Below are 13711 nucleotides of genomic sequence, written 5' to 3'. Positions count from 1 at the left end.
TTCCCCGGTGAGAAAGTCAGTTGGCCATCTGTGGGCCTGCAGTTGATGGGCTATCTCCCCACAGAGCTTCCAACAGCTTTTCCCCCTTCACTCTTAAAATATACAGCAAAGAACTGCCTGACATTTGAAGAAAGCCTCTATCATGATAGAGACCAAAACAAAGAGGAAAAGGAACTCAGAGGAAATAAAAGCATTAAATGGCATATATATATATATATATATATATATAACATATCTTTAGAGAGATGGGAAGATGCTGCATCTACCAAACAAGAATACGGTAGGAAAAAAAACGAGAGCTTTCAGAGACTGAAAACAAAAGCTTAAGTAAGTTTCCTTAAAAAGTTGAAAAAGGGAATTCCCTGGCAGTCCAGTGGTTAGGATTCCAGGCTTCCACTGCAGGGAGCACAGGTTTGATCCCTGGTCGGGGAACTAAAATCCCGCAAGCCGTGTGGTACAGCCAAAAAAAAAAAAAAAAAGTTGAAAAAGAAAGCACTTGTTTGAGAGGAGGAAAAAAATTAGATAGAAATTGTAGAATAAAAAAATGAGCTCAGGGACTTCCCTGGTGGCGCAGTGGTTAAGAATCCGCCTGCCAGTGCAGGGGACACGTGTTAGAGCCCTGGTCCAGGAAGATCCCACATGCCATGCAGCAACTAAGCCCGTGCGCCACAGCTACTGAGCCTGCGCTCTACAGCCCATGAGCCACAACTACTAAGCCCGCGTGGTGCAACTACTGAAGCCTGCGCGCCTAGAGCCTGCGCTCCGCAACAAGAGAAGCCACAGCAATAAGAAACCCACGCACCGCAACGAAGAGCAGCCCCGCTCGCCGCAACTAGAGAAAGCCCACGCACTGCAACAAAGACCCAACGCAGCCAAAAATCAATCAATAAATAAATAATTTTTAAAAATGAGATCAGGGTATCAGCCTGGGAGGTCCAAAGAAAGAATAGAAAAAAAAAAAATTTTGAGAAAACTTCTCAGGACTGACAAAGATGAGCCTCTAGCTGGAAGGAGCCAGTGGAGAATGACAAAAACCCATCAAAACACCTTTGCACATTTTGATAATACCAGAGATAAATAACTAAAATATTCCACAGGGAAAAAAGTATGTCACAGGTAATGTATTGGGAAACAGAATAGAGACTGGAACCTAGAACTGGAATATTGTAAATCCTCAGTGAAAATGATCTCTAATCTAGAATTTTATGCCTAGAAAAAATATCAAGTCAAAGTATTTTTTTTTTCCCCCTTTCATTGACTGTCCAGGCAAACTTTCAAGAGGAAGAGCAGAATTAATTCATTTGCAAACAAGTGTTCCATCAAAACAAAATAGAATACATGAGATTTAAAATAGGAGTTCTATCACAGAAAAGACACTAGTCCAAACTGTAGCAGAAAGATGGAAGGGTCAGGAACTAAAGAATTATCTGATTATCCACACAGGTTTCCTCATGTGGAAAAATAGAAAAAAGCATTTTACAGAGTTGTTGGAAAGTGTGAAGAAGGCTTCAAGTTTTGAAGAAAGACAAGTAAATAAAAATATGAGGAAAGTTACTCCAGGAAAATAAAAAAGTGGTACATCACATGGTTCAGCAGTCAACAATATTTTACACAGACATAATAATGAAAACACGTAATATGCATATAACCAAAAATTCTCAAATAACTACATTGAGAGGGTTATAGAGGAAATAATGGAGGTGGGGGGGGCAGTATTGGATATAAGAACTAAAGTGCTCAAACACCTTAATGGAAATAGACAAAGGGAATGAATTAAGAGTTAATAACATATGTAATATTTAGATACAAGGCGATAAAGAGTAAAGTGGTTGGCTCTGGAAAAATTAACTTGGGGTAGATGGCATGCTGGGAGACTGTGTTTATAAGTCTTTTAGTACTACTTCTTTATGCATGCATTATTTCCATATTAATATATAAATTAATTAAATCATCAATTTATTTAAAATATGAAAGAAGCATCTAGGACATTTAAATAAGTCTGAACTCTATAGCAAATAATTAATTTCGTGATTCTATTTTCCAAAGTGGAGTTTAGTAAAAAAAAAAAAAAAAAAAAAAAAAGGTACTTGGAAAAGTAGTGATTTTAAGGAAATGAAACACTGAAGAGGGAAAGGAAGTCTTATTTTTTGCAATTTATTTTGCAATTTATTTCATGAGCTACACTGATAACCTGAGGAAAGACACTGGTAGAAGCTCACCAAATTATTTGGAAGAAAATGAGCCCAGGGACCCAGCTGTGCTAGCAGACTGTACTGGGTGCATGAGGTTTAGTGTGTATAACAGCAGGAAGGTCACCAAGTGAGGAAGAGGATACAGGTTCTCACACTTTGAGTGACTTTACACCTGTTTCTTAACTTCTCTGAGCCTCAGTTTCTTGGCCTACAGAGATATAGAAGACGATTATGTCATAGTATGACCTTTCCCCCATAGGTGGACATCACTTGTGTATATGTATATGCAATGCCGTGAACACATACGTTTTAAAGGGATAAATTGATCCGAGAATAAACTGCATTGCTAGAGAAAGCTACCTGCTAATCTCAACAGAAAATTGTTTTCCATTACTGGAATACAGGATAGCAGTTTATAGCTTTCAAGCTTTAATTTGTAATAGTAACATACTGTTTAATTTCCTACATTTATCACTAAAATTCACAGACCAAGGTCAATGCAAAACACACAAATTTTAATAAAAACAAATTTAAATCTTTATCAGTAATTCCCTCTAAAACAACTTAAGGAATCTGCTTAATATAAAAGTTAAAAAAACGAAAACCAAAAAACAACTCAAGGACCTACCAACCATTAAATCCTATGTAGAGACCCAAGTCCATCAAAGCAGCTGCTGCTTCCTTGGTACCGTCAAATGAATGCACCTAAGGACATGAAGGCATAATTTTATTATAATAATTACTTTTCTTTAAAATTCTAAATAACATTAATAGGACTTTCTAAGCAAAAATATAAACGCAGTAGGGGTTTTTTGAACATGGGGTTTCAAATGTGGCCCCTACAATTTTTATTTTCAAATCAAATTTCGCAGTTATAACCTGTCATCATCTCCAATGTGATGAGGCAAGACGGAGATGGCTGCCTAGAATTTCTGTCTGTGGCTGTGCTGAGGTCTCTGCACCAGCACTACTGCTGTACCTCCAGGAAAGGGGACTGGAGGAGAGGGCCACATTCTAGGCAAAAGCATGAGGAAAAGGTAAAATATTACAAGACTATTTAAAAAACATTTTTAAATGTTCAATTTTTCTGTTAGAGGATACTTTTTTTTTTTCTAGAAGAGAAGTGAATTTTAAGAGAAAAATTTAAGACCTATAAAGAGATTCTAAGAACATTGCTAAGAAACTGTAAATTGTTATACAGTCAATAATATCAGCTCAGCAAGCAAAAAGGATTGAGATGGAATTTTTCTCCTTCAAAGATAAAGGAGTTAAAGCAAAATTTTTCACACTTCAGATGTATTTATGTAATCAAAACAATAAGTGACAAGACTCCTTTAAACACACCTAACAGGTGAAGTCACGTTAATATAGCATCCAGAGAGTCTGAATATACTGTGGGTAACATGTTTCTCAAAAATAACTGTTACACAGCTGCTCAAAAGGGTTTGTTCTTCCCCTCAGCACTTACAGCTGACTAGAAAGAAAACATAGCCTCCATCAATGTAAGATAATTTAAAATATGACCCTCATAAACCATTTTAGAAAACCATTTTAGAAAATTTGTTCTTCCCCTCAGCACTTACAGCTGACTAGAAAGAAAACATAGCCTCCATCAATGTAAGATAATTTAAAATATGACCCTCATAAACCATTTTAGAAAATTAGTTATTAATTTATTTGGCAATTTTTTTTTTTATAAAAGTCAAACATTTAGGTTGGATTTGTTGTTGCTGTTAATTTTTTTAAACTACAGCTGACCCTTTAACAACACAGGCCTGAACTGAGAAAGTCCACTTACATGTGGATAACAGCTTTTTGCTAGAGACCAGTGAGTCTCTCCTACAATTACATGTGAAAATTGTACATATGAGCATTTTTCTGAGGCAGATTTTCAAAGGAGTCCATGATCCAAAAAAAAAAAAAAAAAAATTAAAAATCACTGCTATGGATACCCAAGCTAAGTGAGAGACAGATAATATTTATGGAACTTTCTCAAGACTAATGACCGAAATGACCATAGAGAAGTGTTTTGAGCAGAAGCAAACTACAGAAATGAGAATGTGTCTCTAATCAGAGTGGTAATAGTAAATAAATACAGTTGACAAGAAATTAAGAAGGCAAACCTGAAAAGAGTGCTAAAATATTTTAAAATATTATTAAATTTCATTTATATTTTGCTCAAAATTTAAATTGAAGAACATTAAAGAACGGCTGATGGAAGAAGCAGAGAAAAAGAAGATCATGCAGACTATTACAATGTGCAGGACTAAATTCACGGGGTTTTCTTGTGAACAGAATTCTGTACTCATTCTTGTACTCTGAACAAAGTAAATGTAACTAAAATAGTGTGGTTTATATTTGTACCATATCTGATCTATAGATTCAACAGTAAATTTATATGCCCTTCAAATAAGAGAGAGCAGAACCTTAGTAACTTTATTGCTGGCATCTGAATCACTTTATAGAGGCCAACATCATTTATTAAAAGCAGTTTCTATACTTACCACTCCACCTACACACAGATCTCTATTCCTTCTCATTATGTCTGTGAATTTAAAACAGAAACAACTTGTAGCAAATAGCTTGATTTCTGCAAATTCTTGAATTTTAAATGAGATTTTAGCTTTAACTCACCCAAAAATTCAGCATGTGAGTTCCGACAATGAAGAAACATTGGTAATTTTGTTTGTTCTGACAGTTCAAACTGTTTTTCAAAATATCTGCAAAATGGAAAAAAAATTTTCATTAAAAATTTTATTTTAGCATGAGAAAAATAATTGTCATATGATTTTTTTTTTAAGTTAAAGGGCTTTTATTCTCTAGAAATGATAGAACAGAAATAGTGAATTCAGGCATTTAAAACACATCAGGCCTAGCCGAAAGCTTTTATAAAAACTTCCTGGAAGGGTTACTTCATTTTCTGGGATTACAAAATTATTTTCAGAAATGTTTGTTAGTTTTTCCATTGTAACTGCCAGGTAAATTAGGTAGCACTTTACTGCTGATGGCTAGAAGTAAAGAGCTGTAAGGTTTAAGTTTCCAGTGATGGAGACTGTTCCCCCAAATAATTACTTTTAACTTGCTTTCTGACTAAATCCCAACAAATGAAGTGGACACCCTCCTATCACCCGTGGGATCCCTTCCCCGAAGCATGTGTTGGTGGCCGAAAACACATGGCCATCAGCCCCTTGTCCCGAGAGCTGGCTGAGCACCGCCAGCGGGAATCAACTCACTCCAGTGAGAGGCCAGGCTTTACACTCAGTGTTTTCTATGTGCTGTTATACAAGGAGTTATTGCCACTGAGCAAAAAGAAGGATTCCCTTAAAAACTAAACACAAAGAATTTATGAAACAAATGAGCAAAAAAACTGAAATACTCTATTTTTCAGAAAAATGAAAACTACATGATAAAATGGCAGTCCTGAACATTTTAGAGTACTTTATAAAAAGGTTTTTAAGTGCCTTATACCATTGTCTCATCTAATCCTCAAAATAACCCTAGGACAGATAGGACAAGAGCTGGTGTCAGAGGGGTGTAAGACCTTGTCCAAGATCACAACACACAAGAGGCTTTCAAGAAGCCTCTTCCTGGTCCCAGCATTTAAGGACAATATCCAGAGGACATGACAGGGTGGGAGTTCTGTGTGTCTTTTCATTTCAGCAATGTTCCCTCTCGTTCTCATTAATGGTCATGTAGTTTAAGCTAAACCAGGAGTTACAGACAACAGGTGTCGTATTATTTTAAGGAGTTTCACCTCATCTAGGCCCCTAATTTGGGGGAACAATTTCTCCGTGTATAACTTAAATCTCTTTTGCTATGTTTTCCTATATCTTGTCTCCTTGAAGTGCTAGACAACTATTTTCCTAAGAGTACCCCCTTTGTAAAACTCTTGAAAATGCTACATTTTAAAATTAGAAATAGAAATGTACTTCTCAAAGAAACAGTCATCCTAAAATTGGTGGTCTATGTCTTTATTATCCAATGTTTTTTGGGTTTTTTTTTCCAGATTCTGCTGGACTAGAATAAGCAAAAATATTTTTAGTTAGCATGGTGCTGAAACTTCACAGTGTAGGAAATACAAACGAACAGTTGGAAAAAAATATTTTAATAATTACTACTGGTCACTATTTCCAGAACCTCTAAAGTAATTCAAATGTCAGCAATTAAGTGTTCTCCAGTCATTATGTAAACTTTACTCTGTATTTGGCTTCTGGCTACACACAGCCATACAACCAAGCCACAGATTTACAGAATCTAATGATCAGCTTGGAAATAAGCCTTCCTATCGCAGAGTAGGCAGAAGTACAATTTATGAAAATAACAGATGCCCAAGCAACGTGCTTACAGAATTTTATATAATTTGAGAAAAGAAAGGTCGACGTGCTCAAGCCAGCTAGGTATCATAAGAAAACCATGTGGTAAAAAGTCATTCCCAATAATACAAATTGAGGATAATTGGTACTTAACATCAAATGACTAGGGTCTTTAAAGAAAAAACCCACTATGGTAACTAGGAATAACAACAGAAGCTAAAGGGCAGGAAGTGGCACCTATTTTTTTTAAAACTCAGGTTTTAAAAAAAAAATATTTATTGATTTACTTATTATTATTTATCTATTTATCTATTTATGGCTGCATTGGGTCTTCATTGCTGCACATGGGCTTTCTCTAGTTGCGGTGAGCGGGGGCTACTCTTCATTGCGGTGCGTGGGCTTCTCATTGCAGTGGCTTCTCTTGAGGCAGAACACGGGCTCTAGGCGCGCGGGCTTGAGGCAGAACATGGGCTCTAGGCACGCGGGCTTCAGTAGTTGTGGCACTCGGGCTCAGCAGTTGTGGCGTGCAGGCTCTGGGCGCAGGCTCAGTAGTTGTGGCGCACGGGCTTAGTTGCTCCGAGGCATGTGGGAATTTCCTGGACCAGGGCTTGAACCCGTGTCCCCTGCATTGGCAGGTGGATTCTTAACCACTGCACCACCAGTGGCACCTATTAAGAGACTTCTCTGCTTCTTTTAAGATTTTTAAAAATTCATAAATGAGAATTATTGAGTTAGATTTGCTCATTTTAGCAAAGCTGTGATTTGCTTCTGATTGTAAATATTACTGCTTCTTACATTTTAGGGTCAACACTTTACATTTTAGGGTGAACACTTTAGAGTACTTTATAAAAAGGTTTTTAAGTGCCTATACCATTGTCTCATCTAATCCTCAAAATAACCCTAGGACAGATAGGACAAGAGCTGGTGTCAGAGGGGTGTAAGACCTTGTCCAAGATCACACCAGCTGTTATTACAGGCATACCTTGTTTTACTGAGCTTCTTGGATACTGTTTTCTTGTTTGTTTGTTTTTACAAATTGAAGATCTGTGGCAACTCTACATGAAGCAAGTCTGTCGGCACCATTTTTCCAACAGCATTTGCTCACTTTGTGTCTCTGTGTCACGTTTTGGCAATTCTTGCAATATTTCAAACTTTTTCATTATTGCATTTGTATTGTATTATTGTATTTTCATTACTGTATCTGTGATCAGTGGTCCTTGATGTTACCATAGCAATTGTTTTGGAGAGCCACAAACCTTGCCCATACCAGACAGCGAACTTAACAAATATTCTGTGTGTTCTGACCTACCAGCGTGTTCCCTGGTCTCTCTTCCTCTCCTTGGGCCTCTCTATTCCCTGAGACACAACAGCATTGAAATTAAGCCAACTAATAACACTACAATGAATGGCCTCTAAGTGTTCAAGTTAAAGGAAGCGTTTCATGTCTCACACTTTAAATCAAAAGCTAGAAATGTTTAAGCTTAGTGAGGAAGGCATGTTTAAAGCCAAGACAGGCCAAAAGCTAGGCCTCTTGAGCCAGTCAGCCAAGTTGTGAATGCAAAGTTAAAGTTCCTAAACAAAATTCAAAGTGCTACTCCCGTGAACACACAAATGATAAGAAAGCAAAAGAGCCTTACTGCTGACATGGAGAAAGTTTTAGTAGTTTAGATATGAGATCAAACCAGCCATAACATTCCCTTAAGCCAAAGCCTGATCCAGAGCAAGGCCCTAATTAACTTCGATTCTGTGAAGGCTGAGAGAGGTGAGGAAGCTGCAGAAGATAAGTCTGAAGCCAGCAGAGGTTGGTTCATGAGGTTTAAGGAAAGAGGCCGCCTCCACAACATAAGCGTGCAAGGCGAAGCGGCAAGTGCTGGTGCAGAAGCCGCGGCAAGGTACCCAGAAGACCCAGTGAACATAATGAATGAAGGTCGCTACACCAAACAAGAGATTTTCAGTGTAGATGAAACAGCCTCAAGTTGAAAAAAGATACCATCTAGGACTTTCATAGCTAGAGAGGAGAAGTCAATGCCTGGCTTCAAAGGACAGGCTGACTCCCTTGTTAGGGGCTAATGCAACTGGTGACTTTAAGTTGAAGCCTATGCTCATCTACCAACCTGAAAATCCTAGAACCCTTAAGAATTATGCTAAATCTACTCTGCCTGCGCTCTGTAAATGGAATAACAAAAGCCTGGATGACAAAACATCTGTTTACAACATGGTTTACTGAATATTTTAAGCATACTGTTGAGACTTAATGCTCAGAAAAAAAGATTCCTTTCAAAATATTACTGTTCATTGACAATGCACCCATTCATCTAAGAGCTCTGATGGGGACGTACAATGAGATTCATGTTGTTGTCATGCCTGCTAACACAACATTCATTCTGCAGCCCATGGATCACGGAGTAATTTTTACTTTCTCGTCTTATTATTTAAGAAAAACATTTTGTAAGGTTATAGCTGCCACAGATGATGGATCTGGGCAAAGTAAACTGAAAACCTGGAAAGTATTCACCATTCTAGATGCCATTAAGAACATTCGTGATTCGTGGGAAAAGGTCAAAATATCAACATTAACAGGAGTTTGGAAGAAGTTGATTTCAACACTCATAGATGACTTTGAGGGGTTTAAGACTTGAGTGGAGAAAGTAACTGCAGATGTGATGGAAACAGCAAGAGAACTAGAATTCAAAGTGGTGCCTGAAGATGGGACTGAACTGCTGCAATCTCATGATAAAACTTTAATGAATGAGAAGTTTCTTTTTATGGATGAGCAGAGAAAGTGGTTTCTTGAGATGGAATCTACTCCTGGTGAAGATACTGTGAAGACTGTTGAAATGACATGACATAAACTTAGATGATGAAGCAGTGGCAGGGTTTGAGAGGACTGACTCCAATTCTGAAAGAAGTTCTACTGTGGGTAAAATGCTGTCAAACATCATCTTGGGCTACCGAGAAATAGTTCGTGATAGGAAGAGTCAATCGATGCAGCAAACTTCACTGCTGTCTTATTTTAAGAAACTGCCGCAGCCAGCCCAGCCTTCAGCACCACCACCCTGATCAGTCAGCAGCCACCAACACTGAGGCAAGACCCTCCACCAGCACAAAGACTGACTCGCTGAAGTCTCAGATGATGGTTAGCATTTTTTTAGCAATAAAGTATTTTTTAATTAAAGTCTGTATATTGTTTTTTTACACATAATCCTATCACACACTTAACAGACTACAGTATAGAGTAAACATAACTTTTATATGCGCTGGGAAACCAAAACATTTCTGTGACTTGCTTTATTGTGATGGTCTGGAACTGAACCCCCAATCTCAGAGGAATGCCTATAACTTGGATTGAGGCAAATCCAGAAGACCCAAAGCGGTCCACCAGTACACCTGAACCCAGTGTTACTCCCTCCTCTAAGCCAGAGGAGAGACTGAGGCACTCCTTGCCATCATCTCTGAGGTTTCCTAAATCCGCAAATGATTATTTTGAAATTTTGTCTGATGTCTGATTAAAAAAAAAAGACCTGCACAGTATTAACATGCTAAAACCCCAAGAAAAATGCCCAAAGCAAATGCCTCCCACTCAAGTGAACAGAACTCTAACTTGCAACAAGTAAAGGAGTGTAGTAGCACCAGGCAGAGAAACTGAAAATACAGGGCATGCCTAAAGGCTAACCTTTCCATAATTAAATCAGGTCTTTTCCTTGTCTTCTTGCTTTTCTTCTCTTTTTGCTCTTTAAAAAGCACTTTTCAAAAATCCCAAACAGAAACTATAGCCAGTCGCTTCCTTTAGGTTGGCAGTACTTCTAAGAATACTACAACAGCCACAATTTACGGAGCTCTGACTCTGTGCCGGGCACGGCACAATGGCCTTTACATACTAAATGTTAAGAAAGGCAGGCGGTATTATCCCCATTTTAAAGATGAGGAAATTGAGATTTACAAAGGAATATATAGGTACCAAAAGGCAGTTATGATTCAAACCTAAAGATCTGTTGATTCCAAAGGTCTTTTAAAACTATGTTATCTACTGCCTTTACTTACCATTATTTTTCAGATACTTTGTCTATTGCACAGTAGTGGGTTTTTTTTTTTTTTTTTTGGTGTTGCCTCCTAATCCATTATACTAATTTATTTTCTATTTTTCTCTTCTTACAGGTCTTTTTTTTTACTGTATGTTTTTACTTAAAAAGTAAAACAAAAATGACAATCACACACTAGTTAATTGTTTCAGATGGACAGCTGGCATATATAAGCACAGACCAAAATCTAACTTCTTTCAATAGACTCAACAGTAAAAGCTGAATTATAGGCTTTTTATCCATCATGCTCTACAGGAATCAAAAAGACACTTTCCTTATTATTAAAAATTCAGTGCACATTTACGATGTGCTAAGAGTACTGTGCTAGGTGCCATAGGAACTAGAACATGAGGAAGGCTTGGTCTGTGCCTTTGAAGAACTCAGAGACACTAGTTTGTTGTGGGAGCGGAAGTGGTAACACAAACACTTTTATTACAATGTGAGAAATGCTGAAACAAGTACAGAGTGCTGTGTGGCAGAGAATAGGGGTGATGCTGTTAGTACATGCTATAGGAAAGGAGGGAGCAAAGGTAGAAGACATGGGTATATGTTTCCATGACAACAATCCAAATGCAATTACTACTGGTTTGTCATTTTTTTACTCACTAAGTCATTTGATGATCTATAATAAAATGCAATTTCAAACTGAACTGCCCATCTATTCAAAATTTCTACTGTACTTTAATTCGTCCTTAGCTTTACCTGTTCTGGAAGAGGCCTAGGTCACATCCTGTCACCTTAGCAAAGCCTTCTGACTCCCCCAGAAAGTGAGTCTTTCCCTCTGCTGTTCACATACCTTTTAGATAGCACTTTCCAACCTATTTTAATTATTTATGTTCTCTCTTATCTGTAGAGGCACTTATTCTTCTTTGTATCAGACTGAGGAGACACTTGGTAATCATTCACTTAATCAATGGAGTTCAACTCTATTACAGATCAACATCTGGACAACTGGCATGTGTGTTGAAGCATAAACTATACACTGCTATATACACATCGTTTTAAGTTCTGATCTGAAGATGATGGAGCAGTAAAAGAGAGCTGATACTATCAATGTTTTCATTAAACACACACACAAATCAGGTTTAAAGTATTTAAGTTGCATTTTAGAATCCGTTTAAGTCATCCGGATGGAAAGTCGTATGGAGGACTCTGCCACTGTCCTCGATGGTCACACCACACAATCTGTTTGCCTCATGAGGCTCGTCTTGGCCAAAAACAGACATGAAAGTGGAGGAATTAAGATCTGTGGGCTTAACCGAAGAAGCTATTACAGCGAACTGTTTCTCTTTTTAAATGTGAACATGTGAACTTTTAAGGTTAAGTGAACTGACCTACATGATATTCGAGAGAGGTACAGAGATTTAATAATCCTGCCAGTAATCACGTGAATGTCCCTGAAAAACACGGCAAATAATATGCTGCTAACTAAGCAGCTCTGAAAGGTTCTGTAACTGTGAAGCCTGAAAGGAAGAGCCCATAGAACGTTACTCTAACCCATCCTGTGTCACTTGGTTACGGTCCTTCAGGAATTCTGGACCCTGACGTCCAGGGTACGGCAGACTCACTGGTCAATCTGCTCCTCACTGTAGGCACTTTCACCTGGACCGGACACACCGGGATTGCGTGTGTGGGCAGGGGAGGGAGCGGGAGCAAGTACACTTCTGGCAGGTGTGATTTAAAAAGTCCCTTCAGGCCACCAAGCACTGGCTTAATCAAGATCATATGACAAAAAATGGTTAATTATTAAATATTATGAGAGAGCTAGATGGTATCTTGAGAGAATTTGATCCAGAATCCTCTTTCATGTATGAGAAACTAAGCAGGATGGAGGGTTGTTTATTCTTAAATGGCTCTAGGAGCAGATACTATACCTTATTCACAGTTTTGTATACTATGAGTATACTATGAGTTCCCAGCAGTTTCTAGCACATATTACTCCATAAATATTTGCTGAATAGATGAATAATGAAATTAGCCTCCTTTAGAAACTCATTTTAATGTTTTACCATCTTGACAATTAATACACTGTTTTTGAAATTCAACAAAATGCTTATGTCTTAAATTAAACCTATAACATAATTTTTCTTTTCAGCCTTCAACACTACCCACCAGTCTGGTGGCAGGAGTTCCAACTAACAGCTACAGGCCATGGGTTATAAGAAGTCTCTGAGGCTTGTGAGCTTGGAGTTTTCTCAGAAGCCCCCACTCCCAACATGGATCCTATGAAAGGATTCTCAGGTTCCAAACTGACAATATCCAACACCCAGCAAGAGTAAAATATGCTTTTCTAGCTTTGGTGATTGATCCTATAATCTCTTTTTATTAATAATATCTTTTACTCTTAAATCATATGCCCCACAACAGAATTTAATTCATTTTATTGGAATGGTTCATGTATGAATGCAATTATTTAACGAACAAAAATCAAAAGTCTATCATGTAAACTCATCCCTGTTTCTACCATTAAAATCAAGTTAAATGGTTAAACAATTAGGGAACTATATGCTTCCATACCTTATGAATTCCATTCAAGTATGCATGGAATTTGTTTCACTTAACTTTTAATATACAAAGGGAAAAACAAAAAAACCCTCATGCTTAATCTAACTACATTCTGAACTGATAAAATCTACTTAAAAATCGCCCTTAAGATTTTACAATACGATAATTTCTAAAGACAACAAATTTCCTTACTTGAGCTGAGTACCTTTAGGACAAAACTGCAGTCGGTCAAAATCTTTAAAAGATAAAAAAGAATCAATAATTACTCATGACTTGTACACAACAAATCAATTATTTTCAAACAAAGTCACTCTAACGGGATAAGTTGGCACTTACCAAGTCCACATTCCCCTATTGCTACAACTTTCCCCTTGTTGTTTTCAGCGAGATTTAGTAACTCCATCAAGTAAAGATCAGGGTTATTCTTTTCAAATTCATCACATCTTGTAGGATGACACCCAACTGTACTGAAAAACATATCTAGCACAAAATAATGTCTTAGGATTATTTTCAAGATATTTTTTCATATTTATATTTAATATGCAAAAATGATATAATATCAAATAATTTCAACTGGTCAGCTTTTAACAATACCCATAAACTAGTCAAACTACCAGAATTG

General features: G+C 37.4%; 1 protein-coding gene across 7 annotated transcripts in view; it reads right to left on the bottom strand.

The window, feature by feature from the left end:
* Positions 1 to 13711, bottom strand: part of TATDN1 (TatD DNase domain containing 1) — a 46152-nt gene that overhangs the window by 15844 nt on the left and 16597 nt on the right. For 5 of the 7 annotated variants that reach the window (XM_036830392.1, XM_036830395.1, XM_036830397.1 and 2 more), the window contains 5 exons: positions 13426 to 13569; positions 13282 to 13324; positions 4827 to 4912; positions 4697 to 4737; positions 2821 to 2897 (listed from right to left, as the gene is read on the bottom strand). In XM_036830392.1, coding sequence (XP_036686287.1) covers positions 2821 to 2897; positions 4697 to 4737; positions 4827 to 4912; positions 13282 to 13324; positions 13426 to 13569 — 391 coding nt within the window. Of the gene's footprint in view, positions 1 to 2204; positions 2401 to 2820; positions 2898 to 4696; positions 4738 to 4826; positions 4913 to 13281; positions 13325 to 13425; positions 13570 to 13711 lie in introns of those variants that run through there. The other 2 variants (XM_036830399.1, XM_036830393.1) reach the window with 2 other exon arrangements.

This window comes from Balaenoptera musculus, chromosome 17, assembly GCF_009873245.2.
Source record: "Balaenoptera musculus isolate JJ_BM4_2016_0621 chromosome 17, mBalMus1.pri.v3, whole genome shotgun sequence".
NCBI classification, from domain to species: domain Eukaryota; kingdom Metazoa; phylum Chordata; class Mammalia; order Artiodactyla; family Balaenopteridae; genus Balaenoptera; species Balaenoptera musculus.
This window is presented reverse-complemented; position numbering and strand designations above follow the sequence as displayed.